Source organism: Chelon labrosus (genome assembly GCF_963514085.1).
Source record: "Chelon labrosus genome assembly, chromosome: 3".
Lineage (NCBI taxonomy): Eukaryota > Metazoa > Chordata > Actinopteri > Mugiliformes > Mugilidae > Chelon > Chelon labrosus.
In genome coordinates, this window is record NC_140339.1 from 25291520 (window position 1) to 25316329 (window position 24810).

General features: G+C 40.9%; 2 protein-coding genes across 2 annotated transcripts in view; one reads left to right on the plus strand and one right to left on the minus strand.

Annotated features, from left to right (window-relative positions):
• Positions 1-71: 71 nt before the first annotated feature.
• On the minus strand, positions 72-1748 carry polr2l (RNA polymerase II, I and III subunit L). The gene is made up of 3 exons (XM_084575009.1): positions 1587-1748; positions 967-1071; positions 72-571 (listed from the first exon to the last, which is right to left on the minus strand). The coding sequence occupies exons 2-3, from the start codon at positions 1059-1061 to the stop codon at positions 463-465; spliced, it is 204 nt and encodes a 67-aa protein (XP_084431135.1). The 5' UTR covers positions 1062-1071; positions 1587-1748; the 3' UTR covers positions 72-462.
• A 4539-nt stretch (positions 1749-6287) lies between these two features.
• Positions 6288-24810, plus strand: part of dagla (diacylglycerol lipase, alpha) — a 37095-nt gene continuing 18572 nt past the window's right edge. The window contains exons 1-8 of the mRNA XM_084541564.1: positions 6288-8377; positions 22613-22714; positions 22823-23034; positions 23223-23324; positions 23426-23564; positions 23677-23764; positions 24143-24277; positions 24375-24452. Of these exons, the coding sequence (XP_084397690.1) occupies positions 22620-22714; positions 22823-23034; positions 23223-23324; positions 23426-23564; positions 23677-23764; positions 24143-24277; positions 24375-24452 (849 nt within the window). The 5' untranslated portion in view covers positions 6288-8377; positions 22613-22619. The remainder of the gene's footprint in view (positions 8378-22612; positions 22715-22822; positions 23035-23222; positions 23325-23425; positions 23565-23676; positions 23765-24142; positions 24278-24374; positions 24453-24810) is intronic.

Sequence of the window (24810 nt, forward strand, 5' to 3'; positions counted from 1 at the left end):
ACTACATCTGTTTAGTGGGGAACACAATCATCAAATAATTTCCTATATTTTTATTTCAATCTGATAAAACATAAGAAAATATTGGTGACAAACTAACTGGTGACAATACTTGGTTTTTATTGTCACTGACCATTGTGATATTGCAAAAACAGTAGCATAACAGTTTCCTGTGTATTTTGTAAAATAAGTACAAAAATAAAGTACACTTCCTAATTGTTACTCTCCTAGAGTCGAGGTGCTGTTTTGCATGCACGGCATCAGGACTCACTTCACGTTACTTTTAACAAGACTGTAGGAACTAGACCCGCCAGTAATACAGGTAACAATGTCAACATCTTTATTTGAGGGAAAAAAAAAACACATCAACGAACAGATCAAACAGGCTTCACTGAGGCTTGCATTTGTTGTCACACATTAATATAATGACATGAATCTATGCAAGCCACAGAGTCCTTCCAGTCATCATTTCTCCAGAGGAGCATAATTCAAGAGTTTCTCAATAAGATCTACGTGAGAAAGGAGCATCCTCCGACAACAGTATCTCTTCAGGCCCAGGGCATCGAGGGCATCACTTAAAAAGGAGAGAGGGAGCAATATTAGTCCTAATGCATGGTACATATCCAGATTGCTGAATGAATAAGTAAAGCACATTGACATTACTGCAGGCTAGTGAGGAGTGCTGTAATTGGCCACACGTAAAAGCCAGTACTGCATCCTAAGTCTATACACAATTTGAAACCTTAGAGAGAATAAAAAAAAAAATACCCTGTGATAACCGAATAAGAAAAGGTATATGTATTGTGCTACCGCACAGCTATAAGATCATGAAGATGTGTAGTTGTTCAGGATCTAAATAAGGCTTATTCACGTTTTAAATGACACACTGCCAGGAAATTACTCCCCAACTACGAATGTAGACGTATAGAATTGGAGTGCAGTCACAGCCTGCCGCTTTATTTCTCTCACCCTTCAGTATACTCGGCTTGAAGTAAACCGAGGTATGCTTCCCATTTGTTGCCCACAATCTTCCCACACGTGAAGCACCGTACAGGGATAATCATTGTAGGATACCTGTGGACAGAGACACATCACCCTATGAACATTAACACATGGAATGCAAACTAGTAACCCGCCAACCACCAATCAACTGGCCAGCCCTATTCTTCTCATATACAATGTTAATGTTTACAGTATTCCTCGGACTGTTGCCCAAGTGCTATATCAGAGAGCTAGCATCGTTGTTTTGCTAACATTCCAGCTACAAAACGTAGCCATGCTAACTGTGTCTACCCACTAAAACAAACAACGAAAGATGCCTTCAGCTACACAGTTTCCACACTGTGTAAAGTGTTGATTTAATGCCATTTTAACCAGAATTCGTTTACTAATATAATCAGAAACGCCCGTTAAACTTCATGGGTCAAGATAACTAGCTCATTCACTGTTAGCCACGCGACTAGCACAACTGTACACGTTTAGCTTACGTTAGCCGCTAGCAACATGCTGTCACGGGTTGATATACTAGTGGTTATTTACCAGTCAAAACACAAAATGTAGGGTAAAAGAGTCACTTTTTATTGACTCACCGTCACTGCTTCAGTTACTTAAAGCTAAAACGTAGAGAACCCTTCTACAACAGAGTGATTATAGTTTCCCTCGTTCTCTCTCCAGCCCAATGCTTCAGCCGCAACAGTAAGACTTCCGTTCTGAAACCTTCAGAATAAAAGCTTCATTATGTGAACAGTTCATAAAATCGTAGATAACGTGATGCAGGAAAAAACACAGACTTTCATTATCACGGTATACATTTCATTATCATCTCAAAACTACAGCCTTAAAACTGACCATGAAGTTGACATAAGTGTGTATGGGAAAACTGCAGACATCCCAAAACGAGACACTGTACTATTCACTATCTATGATCTAATCTGGTATAATAAACATCTTCACTGGTGTGCTGTTAGAGCAAGAGGTCAGGCCCAGTAAATATCAGGAAGCATAGAGAAACACTGACCAACAATCCCTCAAATATAGTTACTAAAGTGTAATTAAAGATAGAGGCATCTGCTGCCAGACATTTAAAATGCTGAACCGTAGACTTGGTTCTTGCAGATATAAACATATCTAGATTCACATTCTTAATCGTACTGAAATCAAACTATTTAGTTTGAGTCTGGTAAGACAATGAATATTTCCCAGTGCAAAGCCTTCTTCTCCAAACTGTGTTTAAGTTTTTAAATATGTTCAATTTTAATATTTGTCATCCAACACTGCTAGCTCTGCTTTTTTCTTGTGATATTTGAAATGGAAAATGGAGAAAAAGCAACAGAAAAAAAAAAAAATCTGAAATCAAATCAAAGACTAATTACAGGAATTCTAGATTTTAGAGCAAATGACTAAATATGATGCTTCAGCAGTCGAACATATAAAAAGCAGGCCATTATATTGTTGACATATTGTACAAATGGATCTGTAATGAATGTTCTGTTATACTTCTCATTAATTCATACACAGCTGAAGTTCTGTCTGCAAAGGTACATTCATTCATTCATTCATCTTCTGTAATCGCTTAATCCTGTTATGGGTCACGGGGGTCTGCTGGAGCCTATCCCAGCTGTCATTGGGCGAGAGGCGGGGTACACCCTGGACAGGTCGCCAGTCTATCGCAGGGCTAACACAGAGAGACAGACAACCATTCACACTCACATGCACACCTATGGCCAATTTAGAATCACCAATTAACCTGATGACTATGTCTTTGGACAGTGGGAGGAAGCCGGAGTACCCGGAGAGAACCCACGGAGACACAGGGAGAACATGCAAACTCCACACAGATGGAGTCCACTCCATGGATTCAAACCCAGGACCTTCTTGCTGTGAGGCATCAGTGCTAACCACCTCGCCACTGTGCCACCCTGCAAAGATACAATTGTTATAAAAGAAATGCTCACTTGGGCTGGTTCACTTCCTTTAATTAGGTTGGATTTCAAACTCTTTTGTACATTTAGAAGTTTGGGGCAGAGGGGAGGGTGCATAAGGAAAGTATGTTAGAAATATATAAAAAATATATCATAACCATCATTCTGATCACTACAATCGCCATGAAAAACGTCATCACCATCATCATCATTTGTAACATCATCGCCATTTCCATTTCTTGCATCATACACTATTACATTGTTAATGTAATTTAACTTGCTACAGCACATGTGCTAAATGAGGAATCCTATCTGAATTATTGCATTTATACGCTGTTGAAATTATGAAAATAGGATTATTATTATATATTTTTTTAGTACACTGTATTGTACAATGTAAGGTGAAGTTTGTTTTGGTGTTGGCACACTATCTTTTGGAAATGTCTGGGGTGAATGGTCAACGTGGTACGCTCATACAATATTTTGGCCAGTGACATATAGAATTATGTATGTAACTATACAACTAAAATGGAGCAATGAATTGTCTTTCTGCTACCTACTTGCAACAGGGACTACCCCATGAGTTTTCCAATGTGAAATGAAAACAGTGTGTACACATGTACAGTTGGTTGTGCGCAGCAACAGAATTGCGACAGCTTAACATTCTTTTTCTGTTTGAGTAAACTACATGACAGTATTTCATTTTACACCAACATTCATTGTATAAGCAACCTTGGATGCTCTCTTTAAGTTGTAGTTGTACTTACTTATTAATGAGGTTTTGAGAATGAGATTTTGAAAATACATGGGGAGCATAGTGAAGATGGAAGCAACTCCCATGTTTTGGCAGCAGGTTTTAAACATGATACTGCAACACTAATGGCTGTTGAGCCTGCTACAGCTAAGCATCTACTATAAGATGTAAAGAGCCTGAAGCAGCGTGACTGTGGATGTAAAAGACATGAAAGGTTATTGATTTATGATATGATTTGACAATAAAATAAATCTTTTTTTATTCTACAGCAAGAGTAACTTCACTATTTTTCTCTGTTCCTTAGTGTACATATTTTATGTCCAACAATCCCATTACATGCTAATCCTCAACCTCTGCATGCTTATATTGTATGTTCTGTCTCTGAAAATGTTTTCAAATTGCACAATGCCATTCTATATTTATCTTTTTATATGCAGGGATTCGGTGTATTTTACCATGTACTCCATCCCTTTGGTTATGCATTGGTTTAGCCTACACATGTGCAATTCATCACAGTGCATAATCCCAGCTGTTCTCCAACGTTCTCTCTCAGTTGGCTTATTTGGAAGTAAAATAAACCCTAGCCGATAGCCGATACCGTAAGTTTCAACATTACAAATACAGTTTTTCATCATCTTCTCGCAAAGTGAACCAAACTAATTTCCAGTGCAGGAATGTACAAACATTGCAACATCAATTCAACATTTGTGCAAACTGGATTAAACAAGATAAAGCAGTTGAATAAGCTACCTTTAGGAGAGTTTGGACTTTTTAAGCTCAGTAATACAGTGTAAGTTATTTTTTAAGAAATAGATAATTACATTTCAGGTGCAGTATTGTAGCGACATCATGCATATAGTACTATGTATAATTATGCTAAATTTACAGCGGTGATCAAAACTTGAATGGTTTGATTCACTACAGTGAAAGCAGGCCAGAAAAAAAGATAAAGAAAAGTAAAATGCACAGTGGCTCCCCATCCCCTGTCTGTACTGTGATAGTCTGTGAACCAACCAGCAACCACGCTCTAACTCACCAACCAATAAATACTCTAACTTGAGATAATATTTAGGTTTTAATTTCTCCTCGCCAGTAGCAACACTCCCAGCAAGATGGCTCCTGCAGCAATAACGGCACCACCGATGAGAAAGGGTTTCAGGTGTTCCAGAGAGTCTGTGCCGGAGGCCGCTGCCTCGTCACCTGCTCCTGTTTCAGCTTCTGCTGCTCCATCCTGGGAGGGAGGGCGATGCTCAGGCTCAGGGGCCGCAGGGGCAGGGTCAACCTTGCGTGGGGCTGCTGGCTCTTTCTTCTCTGCTTTGGATGCTGCTTTGGGCGCTGGAGCCCCGGACTTGGTCTTGGCTTCCATGGACTCTGAGACAGAGGTGTGGTCTGGTCTGGTGGAGTCTTTATAAGGTCAGCTCTGTGCTGCTTCACTGAGGAAAAACAGCAAACAGACACAGCCAGATTATCTCTCTAAATTAGGCTCAGACACAGTGTTATCTGCTCTGTTGAGTGTAGAGACACTAACATATGAAAGACTCCTAGTTATCCATGTATTCACTGTAAAACAGTAAATCAGTCACGGGGTGTAGAGGCCTTAAATGTGACCTTGGAAGAAGATGACATTGATGGGAATACTCCGATGCTCACAGGAACAGGAAATTGCTTATTTTGGTCGCAGCTGCTATGACATAACCGTCCACTCAAGACATAATTACATGGCCGCTTCCCATATTAAGCTTTTTTTTACGGCACTATCTGGTAGTTTTATAACAGTGGTAGGGGAAATGTAACTGTAGCTGCAAAGCTTATTCCTAGTTAAGGATTAAATCTTTATTTCTATCTCCCCCACAAGTGTCTAGTCCAGATGCAGTAATAAAAAGCTTTGATGTCTTTCTCTGTCTTGCTCCCTGTTCTCTCACTGTAAAACCCGCATGAGTCATTTGTGCTATAAATGGAGGACAAGATGGAGGAGAGAAATAAGGACCACAGCAACTGCGATAGAGGAAATCTGTGAAAATGCAAATACGTGGGGAAAAAAAATAAGAGGAATAAATACTGCTGAGATTAATGATCACATCATAGCAGCTTGAATGTTTCAGAGAGTAGGCTGGACACATCTTTACAAAAATGCCTCAGTCTAAATGCTGCTGTGATGAGAGGAAATATGGGTCTTACCTACCTTATAGCAGCTCTGTAGAGATGACCGAGTACAGCAGATGGACGAGGAAGCACAGCAGCCTATGCAAGTTAGAATGTCCTCAGTGCAAGAAAATGACAGAAAGCGGAGAGATGGAGGACACTGAGAGCAAGAGGGAGGAGAATAAGAAGGAGAGGAGGAGAGACTGGGATGTACCATCTGCTGCTCAAAATAGGGGGACCCTACTTTTCTATTTGATTGCATCCTGGTTTTGGTATTTATTTTTTTTTAACATTTGAAGTCATTTGAATTTAGATGGCTGTAGGAGGCAAAGCCCAGATTCTGCAACATTCATCAGATATATACATGTTACTGTTTGGATTTTGGGGAAATCCCATAAATAGTAAGATAATAAGTAAGACTTAGTACTTTTGTTCAGTAAAATTGACTGCAAATTAAATGTAATCCTGTGTATATATGTTAGACAGATAAGACATCAAAAACATTAATAAATAAGAAATGATTATGAGAAAAAAAGAGGAACAAGAACAGGTGTGCCAAATAACCAGATGGATAGAAAGACAGACACAGCGACAGACAGAGACAGATACTTCACATAATTACTAATTAATGTATTTCAGTTACATCATATTTTATTGCATACTTTATTACAGATAAATATTTGTATAGCCCCCGTCTATGCAAATGTGCAACACGATATGTGAGAAAATATGCAGAGAGACATGTTTCTCACATTATAGCCTTAATTCCCCAAACACTATTTGATATACTGTATGTATGTCAATTATTCCTGTTGCAAACCAGTGGCAGGCAGCTGTTGAATGTATTTCCAGTCTAATAATAACTCCAGAGGTCAGCAGTCTTGGCAGCAGGTTGTGTGAAAGGGAGAAGTGCCCGTGACGGTGAGCCAAGTGCTCTGATGAGCATTCACTCACTCAGGTTGTAAAGAGGATTTCCTTATTCATTGGACCTCGTCTCAACACTTCTGACAGAGGACTTGTGTTTTCATGTGCAGATGACATGAAGTGACGGCGATCCACGCCCTTTATACGCCAACCCAAAGAGCAGTATGTCAAGATAGTGATCGGTAACGTGTGGTTGTCGTTGAAGCTACTGATCCAGTTCTTTTTAGTGAATGTGAACACACGAAATCACAAGAACATCTAGAAAACCTTGATTTATTATCAAACACAGAAACCACCCAGACCTTTTTACATTAAACGATTTTTTTCGCCAAATGTTTTTTTTTTTTTTTTTTAAAAACATCCCCGTATATAATGTGAGCATTTGCTTTTTATTTGGGTGCAAAATAGGCTAAATGAAGCTTAAACACACGCAAGGACTAAAATGTGCCCTATGGAATATTTAGACAAAGCCAGTCGAAACTGTTTAAAACATGATTTGGTGGTTAAAATGTTATTCAAATGCGCCTTTATTTTCCCTATAAAACAGGTTTTCTCAGTGTCGTCATTTTCGACCGTTGTAAATATTAAACTGCGCAGGCGCAGCAGCACAGTCGGTCCGTTCCAGCATGAACACTTTTACTTTTAAAGTCCCATATCCTGTTTTCTACACGCTGCGCTCATAAGTGGGAGCATTCTGTAACTATGGAACAACTGAACAAACAAATGAGAGAGTCAGATCATCCCCTGGGTCTTTCTGTGTGACATAACAAAGGGGAGCGGCAACCTCTGGAAAAAACAGTGCACTCTTTGAACCAGTTGCTGATTCCTTGATATTCACCAACCACCGGTAGCGCCCTTTCTCCACTGGATCTCCGAGTGGCTGCGGTTTGCCATAAAAAAAAACGGTCAGGTGTGCGTAAACGTTGTACGGCATTTGCGCAGCCGAACGCGGAAGGGGAATAGCCAATTCGTACGTATTTTTCGGTGGGAAAAATGTCCTATGGGATGGGCCAGAATCTCGGGAAATGCTTCCTCCGTTTTAGCCGCTCTCGGTGTCGGGGTTCGGGAGTTGTCCGGCTGATGGCACACTCAGTCTACTGACTGCAAACACGAAGGGCTCGTCTTCTTCTTCTTCGCCAAACCTTATGGACAGCTGTTATCCACTGTGGCTTTGATTATAATAATGCCTAGCTCCGACGGAAGGGCACGAAAATGATCCACACGTTCTGGGAAAAGCCACAGCCGACGACGTGTTGCAATTAAGCCGAGAACCGAGCCGGCCGTCAGTGTCCGGCGGGAATCAAAGCGAAGCGGACGGTGCAGTTAATTGCTCTTGATGGTATGTACCGGGTCTGCCTGACAGGCGGGCACATAACCGAGGTGGTGAGGAGTCTCCGTCTTTTTTCTTTTCTTTTTTTTTTTTTCCTTTGACGTCTATGGGTCCATTCATCCTTCTGCTGTAATGACGTCCGCGCGGTTGTTATAAATCTGTCGGTGAGACGATTGAGAATTAATCCGCCCAACGCTGAGCCGGTGTCGGGGAGATCCAGGCTGAGGAGGCGACCCGCCAGTCGGAGGGATATGGGAGAGAGAGCGGAACCGATGCAGTGGGTCTTGGCAAGGCATCGTCAAAATACAGGTGAGCGGCATGCTACCGGACGAGCAGGCTGACTGCCCTCAGATGTGTGCCCGCCACGACACGGGCAGGGTGACCCGGCTTTTAAACCCATGTTATCCCTTTTAGGCCACATCTCCATTAGCTAGGCCCGCAGGATGCCACCTTAAGCAGCTGTCCTGATTACATGAGATTAGGCACTACTGCTGCTGATCGACTTGTTGGAATCACACATTACGATGCTGTTGCACATACAGACACACAGGGCTGCAGCTAACATTATTATTATTTTTTTTTTTTTTTTAACAATCCTACAGAGATTTAACCGCATGCAATGTCAGAATAATAAGTTAGTAGAGCCCAAACTGATGTGCCCGTTTCTTAAAGGACCCATTCACTACTGGCCTGATTTGTCACTCATATTGTACCTATTCATTGCTAGAAGGAGACTTGACTAACCAGTCTTAATCCTTAGACACTACCCATACTTCATGCTTTGAAATTCAGCAGTAGGTGACATGCTTTCCTGAAAATAAATAAATATTTAAAAGACCTGGCGCAGTGGCAGTCATGGGGTAATATCACACCTGTTTATGTTCCACACTGAATATTTCACTGCTAATTGGGCCCTTCCTCTCTCACGACTTCCAGTTGTGGACATGGTGTTTCCTCTATTTTCATTATGTTGCAGCATATATGACCAGCTGTCCCAATGTATGTAATATTTCAGTGTCAGAAAGGGGTGCTGGTGGTGGTGGTGGTGGGGGGCGTAGTATTTGAAAACATGTGAGTTCAGGGAAGAATAACGAGGGAGAGTTAGTTTCATTGCACATAAAGTGTGACACAATCTTATCGAGATCTTTTCTTACACTGAGGCACTGAATAGGTGTGTTGTGAGCAGCAGTTTATGCCATGTTTGTGGCACACAGCTGAGTCCTGGAATACGTCCCAGCTTCTACTGTTTACATGTTTCCTTGTTTTATATGATTTCCAGCCGAACTGCTCAGACCGCTCAGCTGATTGGAGGTGGTCTGCATTCACTGATGCAATCTTAGGCGTGGAAAAGTTTCACACGGGCGGACGGCAAACACAACTCCAGTGGGTTGTGGTTACATTTGAGTCATTTTCTCGTGCCAGGAAGCTACTCCTCTTCTTTGGTATTGACTTATCTATGTAATCTGATTGAGTAGAACATAATGATGGTGTATACATATAGTTAAATAGTCATGGTGCTTTGGGATGAAGCTGCAGCAAAGCAGAGAATTCAGCAGTATTTGACTGGTTCTGGTTCTGCACATAACCAACAACTTCACAGATGGAGCACAGTCATTAGCTAATTTGTGACTTTCAATTTGCAGTCATAAATGGGTGCGTGAATGTTGTTGCATGTATAAATGGGGAGTGGCTAGAATTAAGATCAAGAGTGATAAATAATCTGGGTGTGAAAGTGCAACATGACTATACCATAGCCGACGATTAAGGTGTAATTGCGGATCTGCTGTCACTCCTGTCAACATAAGTCCTTGATATTATGTCCCAGGCCGTCATTAGATACAGTTAAATTATGCAGGCTGTTGTTTTCCGTCTGACAGTGTAAAAAAAAATATGAATTCTTATGAGAGGTTGATGATTTCCAATTCTTTATCCCATGCTTCCCATTTCTTATATGTTTGACTTAACATAAACATCTTTGGCAGGTGCACAGTGTATTTCCGCTCAATAAACACCATGTGTGAGTGGACTATTTAAAGAACATGTTTTATGAAATAATCCTGCGTTAAATAATTTTTATGTTGTTAAGCGTGCGCAAGACTAGCAGGACACTCGTACCTGTGTTTAGGGAAATACCGGTGTTTCCGTCAATTCATGTATTTGCATGTATTGTCGATTTAACAAAGATGCGACATGAGGAACGCATTTGTTGGTCAAACTGAAAAAATATTCAGGTTGAATGTTTATTTTGTTGTCCGTGTAGAAAGTACATTTCAGAATTGCAGGCCCCTTTCCTTTTTGTTAGACCGGGTCACGTACAACAGGTTGCAACAAGAAAATGTTATTATACAATTGATTTGAAAGGGAAATGGAGACTTTTCTCTTCTCAGAGCATTCAGTAATTCATAACAAGAGTCTTGGAAAAAAAGGAGAAATGAGTTCAAATGACCGGCGTGTATCCATTTGCCAGACACAGCAGCTGAAATGCATATTCATGAGATGTAACGAGGCAGTTAACATTTTCAAACAAGCCGTTGATAATTACCTTCTATTAAATATCCGGTGCATGTGCAAGACTTTCTCGCACAGTATTATTGCGCAACAGATGCATGCACCTTAACACTCTTCGTAACAGTCAGTCGTAGGTGATCGTGAAACTGCATCAATGATAAAGTGACTGTGACAGTATTGATGGTCTGGCAGGTGTGTGTTGTGCATGCCCCCTTCTAGACAGACTTGCATTTATTGCAAAATCTTTAAACCGTTCAATGCAGTTTGGTGCACATGCTAATGTAATGTTACACAATAAATTCAGCACGCTGCCGAAAACCTATGGCTGCAGGAGAGTGTTGCATGGACTGTACTGCTGCAGTTATTTTCAGTATCCGACCAGATACGATGGCAAACAAAGCTGTACATGGTTTGTGGCAGCAAGCCACAGACAGGTTGGCAGACCACATATGTTACCGCCCGAACATAAAAAAAACATATACACACAAACGCACTCATGCAATCTTCAGTGCGCATACTATCACATCAACGGAAAGAAGATAAAATGGAGTGGGAAGAGGTGAAAGGGATTGAGTGGGTGGCAGTGGGAGAAAAAGATGGAGAAAGAGGCAGAGGGAGAGTAGGAGTGAGTGGCACATGGCTTTCAGTCTAAAAAAAGATGAGCAGCACGAAACCAAAACCAGAATCTGGATTAGCTAGATAAGGAAGAGGAGGGGGACAGGGGAAGGCGGAGAAGGAGAAAATGTAGGTTCTCTCTGCACCGAAAATGGTGCAGATGCACGCGCTCGGTTTCAGGCTCATAAATGTCCTCTAAAATATGAATACTGAATGAGTGTGTGGGTAGGAGAGAGCATGAAGACGGGAAGAAGGATGATGAGAAAGAGAAAGGGTGAGATGGAGAAAGTAGAGGGTGTGATTCTTTAGGACGGGCAGAACACTGCTGTTGTGTGACAGAATAAGGAGAGACGGGATGATTAGAGACGGCGAGACCGGAGCCAGGGACGTGACAAATGTTGGAGACAATCTTGATCTGAGCGAGTGTAACACTGACCCAGGCAGAAAAAGAGAGAGACTACAGCAGATGGATGTATGACAGCCAGCAGAGGAGACAGAGAGATTTGGGATGGCGCTGCAGTCGTGCCAACCCGGCATAACCTCAGCATTTCTGTAGACATTCTTAGTAGCCTGTCTCTCCAGGATTGTGCTCAACACCTCTCTGCATGCCAAGTCCTCTTCAGTCTGCCTTCACGGTCCCCTCCAGCAAATATTTTGCTAGTTGATTCTTACTGATTCTGACAACTTAACAAGCTACCTGCGGGACAGGGACGCCGCTATATATATATGTATGCCCAAATGTGCCCACCGAGCACTACTGGTGCAGTAGTTCAATAACCCTTTAAGACCCATAACACAGTATCACATTTCACTGATGTCGGCCACTCTGGTCTGGATGGATTCTGTACTCCATATGTACATGTGATCTGTTAACTTTGTCACTAAAGTCATGCCTTCTCGTTCTGTGTGTACAGGCAGGATGGCATTCAAAATCAATATTCTTAGGTGTTTTAAAGATATTCAGTTTTAAATCAAAAACAGAAAGCACCACGAGATTATTCACATCCTGTGCATCAGCCCAAGGTTTGTAGTAGAAACTGTGCTGGAGTAGTTGCCGGGTACATCCAGGATGTGTAAAAGAAAAGACTTATGTTGGACACACCTTAGTTTACATGTCTGCTCCTCTCTGGCATGAATCCCAGTGAAAGTGTATTCAACGCTGACATGTTGATGTCAGTGTCGATGCTTTATTTGCAAAACTACTATGAACACTGAGCAATTGCCTGTGCTGATTATTAAATAGAGTCCATAGTTGTTTGTGTGTCTGCAGGATAAACGTGGGTAATATTTATATATATATATAATTTGTTAAAGTCAGCAGTGGATATTTTACTGTCTGAGTTACAGATTCAGCAGTCACCCACTCAACACAATGAAAAGGGAACAGTGTTTCATAATTGTTTAATCTTGTGCTGAAAAATGCACACATTGCTACACGCTTCACAGTTTCTAAGACAACGGGACATCCTGCTTTTTAGTCAGACTAAATGTATCTGTGATAAAACAAGTTGCTTGTAGACCTACCCAGCCCGCTCTGGCTCTGAAAGGTACTGGTGACAAGTTTTCACAAGGCACAGTGTCAAAATATCTATAAACCTCTTTGTCAACCCCTGCAGAAAAAATGGTAATTTGCACTTAATGGGAAATGACTCTGGGTTCTTCCTGTGTGCATTCTCACACATGTCCCAACATGAAAACAGGGCTCTTTTGTAACATTGTAACTAAGGGAAGTTAAACTGACCACAGTCTGAACATGATGAGAAAAGAAACTTTCCACTGCAGCAAATAGGTGATGAGTAACACTCAAATAGCCCTCTGATTAAGGTTGGGTTTAAACTGATCTATTAATAGCATCAGTGTGGAGGAAATGTGGTAATTTATCATCATTATTTTGAAAGGGAAGTGTTAGAAATTGTTACGTTACAGTAACATATTTGTTGTTGCCTTTAAGATTAAGGAATTACAATCTTCTGTTAAGGTAATGGGTCAGCGTTTCCCAGCTGTTTGTTTTCAAACCAGTTTGTAAAGTCTGCTTTCGTCTGTGTGTGTGTGTGTGTGTGGGGGGGGATGCAAACTAAATGTTCTTGAGCTTGCTTACAGTGGTGATAGATGGAGAGGTTAGTCAGGGAAAGAATGTGATAGAAAATAAAGAGGCTGTGTACCACAACTTGGCTTGATGCTGCTGCTGTTGCTGCAGTAGACTCACTGTGAGTGAGCGAGAAGAGTAGGATACTAGAACACCTGCTGCTGGTCATACCAGATCAACCAGCTCTCTGTGAATCAAAGAGGAATGTACAACAGTGCTGATGGGACGTGCTGTTTGTGCAGATTTTAGATTCAGGTCCAGTATCTGAGGCTCCTCAGGGGTGTAATGTATTGATTTATCGACATAGCTCTGTGTAATTATTTTAGCAGTGAGACCAGGTGAGTTTTTACCTTTTATCTGCAAAGGCGCATGTGTGTGTTTACTTACTGTGTGCAGAGATAACAGAGCAGCTGGAGTTTTTTTTTTCTTTTTTTTTTTTCTTTTGAGTGAGTAAGAAAGAGATTATTGTGGATGTCGGTAGGTTTTTGCTGGAGGAGACGATGCATCAGACAGCTCGGTCAGCCTCAGTAATAGATTTTGGATGCTGTGCCGCATACCTATGCCTCGCCTGTCCATGCGGAACACAAAGCCACGATGATGGACGGGGAACCCTGTCATTGTTGTTACATCATTGTTCTTGCGTCACGTGGCTATGGGCCTGGCACACAGTGGCACGCTGTGTAGAGCACAAAAGCTTTGCTCGCATGCGGGGATATATCACAGTCCTTCCACAAAACACATGTCATTTGGATGCAGATGAAGTTACTAGCTCAGGATGAGAGTCCGGAGTTGGCATGACTCATTCCTCTTGCAGAATGCGTCCATCATTACAAAGTCATGAACAGCGCCTTGACCCGAGAGTCGACTGTGTAGTAGAGTCACGCTAAAGGTCAGGTTTGAGACATTTAGTTGCTCTTTTGATCTCAGGTTACAGCAGGCCATGTGGTTGCTTCAGGTGCTGGAATTGAGCATATTCATTGCTTGAGGAGGTTTCAAAATCTAAAATTTCACCTCATTAACAACATTAGAAAGTCTCTCAATTATTCCCACAGCATCAATAATGGATTCGCTTTGCTTTTGCTTTCATCCTGGCTGAGCATCTGTAATAAGAAAATCATGAAGGGTATCGTGTATAACACGAGAAAATAGTGTGCACACTGAATTAGTATGCACCGTAATACAGTTATTTTGATAGCTTGGATGGTGTAATCAAATTGCAGTTATATAGGCATGATGGTTTCTCACCAATCAGTGTTTGTTTGATCTAGAAGCATAGGCAATGTACTTCACTTATGTGCTTCACTTTCATAAAAAAGATCCTACCCACAACTGCTCACAGTACTGAGCACTGTAGAAAAACAGAAATCCAGTTTGTCTTATCTTAAGAGTTTTGTAATTACATTTTGGCCAGAAAAGGGTTGCATAAGTTAGAGCCATGGTTTGTTCACTGTTCAAAATCTACAGAGTGTTTACACATAGACATTTGATAAAAGCCATTTGAACTTGTATCTTTCATCAATAGTAGCCACAGTCAGAACCTTGCGCGTTTAGACTACGGCCTATAGAGTGAAATTACACCAAAAGTGACATCCACGTGTGACACGTTCTAATAGTATTTGGGCTTGAGAATTGTGGGATTTGAAATGCAGTGGTGTGCCTGCTTTGTGAAAGTAGCTTTAGTCAGCTTTGTCTGTTGAAAAGGTGTCTGTCTGTGCTGTGTGTCGGCAGTAAAATGATCATTATGGTACCATAAATCGCCGTAAGACAAGTGTGTCCAGGGAGGTTTTCCATCCAAATGTTTTAAGAGTAAAATTACAGCCCTTTAGGGACAGAATTTGGCAGCCTTTGTATGTCTTGGTTTTGCCTTTACAGATCACTGAGATTAGACATACCTGCATAAATTACTACCATTGTCAAGGAAATGTCATGAAGAATTCTCTCATGCCCTGTTATATGGCTTTATATTTGGAAACTGAAGTTTGATTGTAAATATCTTTAAAAAAACAATATAATTAATTCTAATAATGGGTTTAAAGAATAATAACAAGAATGCCACTTGATATATATTGATAAGCCACGACATTAAAACCACTGACAGGAGAAGTAAATAACATTGACCATCTTGTGACAACACAATGTTCTGCTGGGAAACTTTTGGACCTGTCATTCATGTGGATGTTACTTAGACATGTACCACCCACCTAGATCAGACCAGGCACCCCCACCCCATAGCAATGACACTCCTTGATGGCAGCAGCCATCCCCAGCAGGATGCAGCCTGACACAGACACAGACACAAAAACAGCAAAGGTGTTGACCTGGCCTCCAAACTCGCTAGATCCCAAACTGATCAAATATCTGTGGGATGATCCACAGAGGCCCCTCCCCTCAACCCATAGGACCCAAAGGCCCCCACTAACAACATTCTGTTGCCAGACACCACAGGACACCCTCAGAAGAGTCTGATAAGTCACAACTGTTTTGGAGGCACAAGGGAGACCTACACAGTATTAGGAAGGTGGTCATAATGTTATGCCTGATTGGTGTACATTACAACACAGTTAAAATTATTTACTGGAAAATTGTTTTCTGGAAGAAGACAACTCGTAATCTTTTGAAGAGTAACTGTGATCAGGGTCAACTTGAAATAATCCTCTTGTTTGTTTTTTTACCCGTGTGCTTTAAAATTTCTTTCTTTTCTTTTTCAAGGCTGGGATGACTGTGAAATATAAAAGCTGAACGGAGAGTCAGTATGACGTAGTAGTGTTCGACTGTGGTGAAAAGTTTTAAGTGCATCTGCTAATGTCTAGAGTAGAGGCAAAACAGCACCACTAATAAGCTAACATTCTCTGGGTGATGGATGAGAAGTCTCTGGAGGAGGCAACTGCTATTAGTGAGGATGGTAGAGACACGATGGGCCAGAGTCGTCTTCCATGGAATTAGGCTAGCAGAGTCATTCTCGTCAGGGGTCACTGTTGGTTACTTACGTGCAGAGCTGAAAGGGAAGTTCAGACTCCATCTTGAGGACTTCATTTCCAGCTGCATTTGCAGAGTACAGTGATAGTCAAAGGCACGTCTTTCTGATGCATTTTTTCGCACATTGATCACTTCAGAACCTCTAGAGCGATCAATAGGATATTGATTGACCTCAGAATCAGTGTGGTTACTGTTATTGCCTAACAGAGGCCTGAAACGTGAGAATACATCCTGAAAACCAATTGAATGAGTAGAACATTGTCTGGTCTACTTGTGGTTGTGTTAAAATGCTCAGTGAGATTACACTGACAGCTAATAATAGTCTGGTAAAAATAATGCTTGCTAAAACAATTTAAAAGGGAGTTTAATTGATTAGTCAGTTAATCAGCTAAGAAAAATTAAAATTACAATTTTTATTAGTTTTTTTATTAGAGGTAATAATTGATATGGGGTTGACTTATTATTTTTCTCTGTTTCGTATTGTATTCGTGTGTGCATAGCTAAAAAGTAATATTGGTAGTCAGCATAGTCACAACCAACTGGAATCAAACCAGAGACCGTGATAAAAATAAATAAATAAATGAATGATGAGAAATATTGTTGCAAGCAGTGATTGTAAATGGTTGAATATGCTCACTGCATATGTATAAACCCTCACTTTGCTCTCTTAACTAGAAAATTAGATCAGAGAGATCATCACTGTCCCTTATGATAACAGATTAATTACATTGATTAAAAAAAACCCAAATCATGTTTGTTTATGCTGCAAAAATTTGAAAATCATCCGGTGCATGCTGGGTTAGTCTTCAGCCTCCTGAAAATGGCATAAGTAGTTTGGAAGAAATTGCAAAAAAAAACAGAAAGGGTTTACCGTTACTCTCTAATCCCATTTAATTTGTAATTATGTCATACTGACTTTTCCAGTGTTGAGGCCTCTGCTGGGAGTTTAAGCCATATTGTAACAACAGGCCTGGAGGAGAGTGCTGATAACACTGTCCCTGGCGGTTTAGTATGTGCCTTTGCATTTAAAAGAGATCTTTTTGATTTCGGTGGCCTGATTGTTCTGGCCTCAATGAGATTTGAGGGGCGGGGGGGTTCAGATGCTCAATTTTCCCCCTGTTTCTTTCCTCCCTTCCTCCCTCCCTCCACTGTCCTCTTTAATGTTACTCCAACCCAGATAGTTTTACAAGGAGCTGTGAGATGACTTCAGTCATATGAACCCATTCATATACCCTTCTTTTCTTCACTGTCAAAGCTAAAGAGTTGCGTTGCAGAACAATTTGTCAGTAAAATGTGTAGCTTAACAGTTGTGTCAACATTTCTTATGATGTGTTGACTTTTAGGCTTGACCTTAGGTTGACCTTACTTCTTCTTTTTCATCTTGGAGCAACGCTACGAACTCTACATCAGGGTTTCACAACATTTACTGCCGAAGACTGAGCGTAAACAGTTATTTTTTTTTATTCCAGCAAACAGTACCGCAGCTGATTTTCACTGTGCTGTCTGTCCTCTCAAGCTGAAAGTCTGCCAGTCAGTCAAACCACCTGCTGTAGCGCTTTGATTGGAAGGAAAAACATCATACTGTCACTCCATAGCTCATGGTTTGACCCCATTACTTTGATGCGTGTAGCTATTTGTAATCACAGGATAACACAGCTCAAGCCAAGTTGAGTTGATAGATGGATAGATGGATAGATGGATAGATGGATAGATGGATGGATGGATGGATATTACAGTACGGTGACAGAATCAGCATGCATTAAAGAACCAGTATAAGATATTAAGTATTATTCAGTATAAGATACAGAATTTACAAAAGGCTCTGTGGTTACAGGCTCTCCTAATCCCACCTCCCCAGCCTCCCTCATCTTTTTGTGTCATTAAAACACTGAAGGAAGTAGTTGTTACTTGGCCTTTAAAGTATCTTGGCTTTTAATAATTGTGCCGACATCAATAGAAGTTGGTTTTATCATGTGCTATTATACAATATTTATACAGTGCTTTATTCAAAGAAAATCAAAGTTATGCACTTAAGTTTCTAACATTTGAATGTCACAGTGTCCTGAGAATGTAGTTTACTTGTGTTGTCAAGCAAACATGAAAAGAGTCTGCCGGTGATGGTAAGGGTCTAATTGTCGATGGGTGAGCACTTGGAGCTTTCTATCGCAGAAAAGATGATCACAAGGCCTCTTTGCTGGCGAATGTAAATTTTCAAGCAACTGTAGCAGGCATTTCACAGTCGGGTGTATACTGGCTGCCTGCTTTAATAAGGTTGGTCATAAAGCAGAACTTGTTTTACTTGAAGAGTGCTTGTTATTTTACCACAGTGTCTCCATACCTCTGGTGCACGTATAAAGGGGTGCAGCATAGTCAAGCTGGGTAATGTGTCGAGTGAAACATTTGCAAAGCATTCAAAAACTTTGAAGTGTAAACTGATCAGTCTCTTCTTTCCGCCTTTGCTAGTGCGTTGCTGCTTTTTATGGCGTGTTACTGCAACATGTAGACCAGAAGAATAGTGTGAAGAGCTGTCGGCAGTAATGTGTACTGCATCACTCGAGGGGTTGTGCAGATTCCTGTGTTGTTTGTGTGTGGAAGAAAAACATGCAAAACCCACACAACTTGGCATCAGAGAAATTGAGGAATTGACAGGCTAGTACAAACTGTCTTATATCCAGCCTTAGTATGATTTTTATGTAAACGCTTTGGAGACGACAGAACCAGCCGATAAACTTGTTGAATTGTTCTTGTCCCCTCCTTCACTTCAGAATCATAATAACACAATGATGCTAAATACTGCTCCTGACATGTGTGGACATTTTGACGAGGGAATAAATGAAGCGCTCCTTACAGAATAGTCACAGCAACGTGGGACATATTGTAAAACATATCTGATTGCCTGTTTTGTTTTCATCAGTTTGGTCAGTATTCGTCTGTCACAGTTTTACCGTAGAATTATATCTCATCATGTGTAATAAGTCAGAAAAGATGTTGTACTTGCATCTGTTGAAACTGAAATGATGACTTTCGGTAACCAACAACAGAAAAGAGAAAAGCCACGGTCACAATCCTGCTGAGTAGTATAGGGACCCATGTTTGTGTTGGGAAGCCTTTGATTTGTTTTCAGACACGGTGCAAATCAGTGCATTAGATTCACAAAGAAACCACTTGGAAAGTAAAGCGAGAAGTAACACATGGAAAAACATTAGTGATATAAAGATGCAATGAAGTGTGATGTTGTTTTAAATTTCCATATATTCAGCATGAACACTGAGCTTTTATTTTGCCAGTGCAAATTTCCTGCACTTTGAGTACTAGAATTTGGTACATTGTTTGTTACACGTGTTGTGGACCTGGGGGAGCATGGGAATCCATTCTGACTACAAGGTCTTTGGTGTTTCTGTTTGTGTTGTAACAGAACAGAGAAGGGTTTGTTAAAAAAAAAAAAAAAAAAAAAAAAAAAGCACCTTCTTCACCAGATCTGCACAGAGGAAATGCCAATGTTTTTCTGTTATACTCTACACATCCCTACTGAGAGCTACTGTATGTAGGTGGTAGCACAAGTGCCTCAATGAATGCTTTTTTTTCTTTGCTTGATTTCTCCCTTCAGAGGTAATTAGGTTCATTCTTTGTTGAAGTACCAACCGGGAACAGTATATTCTCTGCAAACGAATGGTTTGTTTATATTTTTGTCTTATTTCATGAGATTAGTCAGGCTCAACGCTGTCCCTTCTTCTGAGCAGCTATCAATTGATCCTCATTTCCTGATCATGTGCTGAGCTGGTAATATTGAATACATGTAATGGTAGCAGTTGATTTAATTTTCATTCTCAAGTCTTATGCGGATGCTAAAAGGAGGGCTGTTTGTGGTCTGTGCAGGGTCACATCTTTTCTGTCCAGCTTGGCAGTCAGCCAGCTACAATACTATGAGGCAGCAATGACACTTCTAGGTCTCTCTTAAAAGCAAGTCATTTGAGAGACTGTCTGTGCATCATCCTTATTAGGTCAGGGAATGCTTTGCTTGCTGTATATATGCTACTTTATTGTTTGCAGTGGAAAGGTTGTGCTGTAAAGCACCGTGCTACAGGTGTTAACTTACACAAGTTATTGTTGTACAGACGAGCACTTGTTTATGTGGATTCACTGTAATTGCCAGCTTGCACTGTCACCTTTTCAAAATGCCACTCGTTGATCCCTTCTAGACTAGACACTCGTGTTTTCTTGTCAGCACTTTAACATGCACATAGGCAATAAGGTCAGTTAATTTAAAATGAAATGAAGATGAAATTGTGTAACAAAAAAACTGCAGTAGTAAAAAGACAAAGCTGCAAAGGAAAAAAGTGTGACCAAACTTGGAAAATATTAAAGTAAAGCCAAATAAATATTTTAACTGCACCACTGAGGAGCTGGGCCAGTACTCGGTCCAATCTGACCAGTTCCAGCTGGAACCAGCTTTAATGCACAATTGAACACCAGTGTTGCTTTTGATCCATTTAAGTTAACAACCTAGGTCCTGCAGCTTCTCCATTTTGGTCATTTATGGGCCCATCAAATTACTCCTGCAGCTACTGATAGCACTGCCTTGGACATGTATTTGAATGTATATTAATCCACTGCAGACAGGACGGGAGCAGGGAGTGACGCAAGTGTTTCTGACATTTTATGAAGGTACAATGCAGAGCGAGACTTCAGCAAGTGTGATGACTGTGGTATTTAAGGGTGAAGCAAAGAGGGTGTTGCCTGTTTTTGGAAAAATGTTCTGAAACAAAATTAAAAAGCAGAGGAGGGCTGGACAGTGACCAGTAACGAATATTTTCTTTCACTTTATCAGTTGCTCTGCTTGTCTTTACGCTATAGATAGATGTTATATGCAGCGCAGTCAGTGGTTTTGGCACAAGGATGGCATACTTTTTTGACAGAAGTTGTTTTCGCTTTCACCAAATTCGCAGCAACCATAAAGGCTGTATCAGCCTGTATCAGCACCATAAGGCCTGCCTCAGCCTCTCTGTGGCTCCTTCTCTCCTCACTATTTCTTTCCATGCCTTTTACAGTTCATTTCATTTAAGCCTAGAGGCGGCCTAAGTAATCATGGCGTGCCTTTTCTGCAAAGAACGGACAGAGTGACACAAAAGAAGCTTTTCCTTGTGGCTGTATGGTGACATCATTTATAAAGTAGCTGGATTTTGTTTGTCTTTACATTAATTAATTGCACTTTCTCTGCATCCTTTCACCCACTTAGTCTCATCTACTGCAGCTCCCATTATCTATCTCTAATTGGTGAAAGGCCATATTTTGGTTATCATCCCTGCAATTTTCAATTTTCTTTTAATTGAAACTTTTTTCCATTTTAGTATATCACGTGTTTTAAGAAACAGAAAATAAATGCATAAAGCAACTGCTCCATCATGCTGAGGATACTGAGCTCTGTATAAGACCTGCATCCTTATACACTGAACAAGCATTACATTATGACCACCTTCCTAATATTGTGTAGGTCTCCCTTGTGGCTGCAAAACAGTTGGGACTCATCAGAGAATAGACATGGGCCTTCTGAGGGTGTCCTGTGGTGTCTGGTCTGGCTACAGAATGTTAGTGGGGGCCTTTGGGTCCTATTGGTTGAGGGGAGGGGCCTCTGTGGATCATCCCACAGATACATGATCAGTTTGGGATCTAGTGAATTTGGAGGCCAGGTCAACACCTTGTGCTGTTCTTCATGTTTTTTGAGTTGTTCCTAAACCGTTTTTGTGTCTGTGTCTGTGTCAGGCTGCATCCTGCTGGGGATGGCTGCTGCCATCAAGGAGTGTCATTGCTATGGGGTGGGGGTGCCTGGTCTGGTCTAGGTGGGTGTTACATGTCTAAGTAACATCCACATGAATGAATGCCAGGTCCAGAAGTTTCCCAGCAGAACATTGAATTGTCACAAGACGGTCAATGTTATTTACTTCTCCTGTCAGTGGTTTTAATGTTGTGGCTTATCAATATATACCAAGTGGCATTCTTGTTATTATTCTTTAAACCTATTATTAGAATTAATTATATTGTTTTTTTAAAGATATTTACAATCAAACTTCAGTTTCCAAATATAAAGCCATATAACAGGGCATGAGAGAATTCTTCATGACATTTCCTTGACAATGGTAGTAATTTATGCAGGTAGGTTGTTTAAATGTTGTGGCTGATCAGTGTAAATATACAACTGCATGCAGTATACTGCGTATGTCAGCATATGATGCTCAGTGTGCAAGACATAGGTTGCAAAATACACCTGAAATGTGTAGGATGCAGAGCAAGACAGAAATGCATGGTATTAAATGACAACATTCGTTCCTGAAGTTTTCTCTCTCCCTCTTGTTTTCCCACAGGGCAGTGATGCCTGGAATGGTGATGTTTCGGCGGCGCTGGTCAGTCGGCAGTGATGACTTGGTGCTGCCCGCCCTCTTCCTTTTTTTATTACACTGCATCTGGTGAGTTTCTTCAGCTTTATTGTTTTGTTTTTTTATTTATCTGTAGATTTCTGTACGAAGCTAATTCATCTGAACAACGTCCTCCTCACACTTGCCTTTCATTGTCAGGTTGGTGGTTCTGTCAGTGGTTCTGTTCGGCGTTCAGTATGGCTCAGAGCAGTCCTGTTCCATAACACTGGTGGACCATGGCCGAGGGTACCTGGGCATCCTGGTCAGCTGCCTGATATGTGAGAGCGCCATCATGTGGTTGAGCATGAGGGGCAGCATTTTGTACACACAGCCCAGGGAAGCTGTGCAGTATGTCCTTTATATACGGCTAGGTAAGACATGCTGAGGCTTTTCTTATGGGACGCTTCTTTATGTCTTGATGCTCGTTGGGGTTGAAGGTGGTGATTGCGTGGTTTCATTTTATGTTTCTAGTTAAGATCTGAACACTGTTTATATTGATTGGGCAGATATTGATCTCTGTTCTCCTCACACCCTCTCCCTCTTTTTGTTCTCTCTCCAGCTATTCTGCTGGTTGAGCTAGTGTATGCCATAGTAGGAATAGCCTGGCTTGTCCAGTACTACCAGCCGTGCTCTGATGTCACTGCCAAAAATTTGGCTTTGGGTGAGTGACAGAGGACTTCAAGGGGAATAGGGAATGAATATTTAAAATAATTAGTTTGTGCATGTGTTTTTTATGCTTAAATGTTTTAATATGTTCTGCAGGGATCGTTGCATGCAACTGGCTAGTCATATTCAGCGTTTGCATTACCCTCATGTGCACCTTCGATCCTACGGGTCGGACTTTTGTCAAACTGAAAGCAACTCGCCGGCGGCAGCGCAACCTAACTACATACACACTCAGGTAGTAACAGCCTCTTGGGATCTTTTTTTTTGTTGTTTCGTTTTCATACAAAAATCTGTTTTTCACGCTAAATAAAATCGTGAGAAATTCTTTGCCTTTGTCTCGCCATTAGACACAGGCTAGAGGAAGGCCAAGCCAGCAGCTGGAGCAGGAGACTAAAGTTCTTCATGTGCTGCACAAGAGCCCAGGATACACAATCAGTGAGTCGTAAAACACACAGAACCCCATTTCCTGTTTGCACTTAAAGGACAAACACAAAAGAATAAAAGCAGAAATGTGTCACGCTCAACATCCCGTGAGTCGGTTATTCTAATAAGCCCTGAGTGGTTTAATAGAGACTGTGACTGTGATATAGCAGGGATTTGCTCAGCTACTTACCAGTTTCATTCAGCATTTAATATAAAATGAATGAATGAATGTAAAATGGATTCATTTCAGGCTAAATCCATTTACCAGCTCAGATTTCATTTGAGGTGCTGAGAAATATCTGGTCTGGAATTCAAATGTTACGTGATGACAACATGTATCTTTTGTGGTCTTTAGTGTCCTTTTTGTTACTCTGCTCCTTTCTTCTCCAGGACGCGTATTCAGAAGTTGCCAGCCTTTTTGCAGAGTTCTTCAGAGACCTGGACATTGTGCCTAGTGATATTATTGCTGGCCTAGTGCTTCTCCGCCAGAGACAGAGGTCTAAGAGATCTGCCATCCTGGACCAGGTATCACTATCTGTAAAATATACTAAAATCTGTAGTTTAAAAGGTATTTAAAGTGTTGAAATGAAATCAGTTTTTTGTTCTGATTTCTCTTCCAAAGGCCAACAATGATATTTTAGCCTTCTTATCGGGAATGCCTGTCACTCGTAACACGAGATACCTGGACCTTAAGAACACGGTGAGTTTTCTCTGCATTTATATGCCACGCTAAATCACACGGATAAGTGGACTCTTTTTAAAGTTTAAACACTTCACAACTCAGATCTCTTCTTAAAAGCTCTTCTGGGTCTTATTTACCCTCTCACACGAAGAGAGGGCTCATTATAATGGGGCTAATGAAGGTTTCAAAAGACCATTATTATTTTTCTCCGGGCATTTCTGAGATTATAAACAGTGAATTAGATGATACTTTTTAAACTTCATAAAAATCAGCGAAGACCTTGCCACTAACTACTTTGCCATGGCTCCCTGCAAAGTAAGTTTATATATATTTCACGCACATTCAACAATTAGTCTGCTGACATCCAGTTTACTCG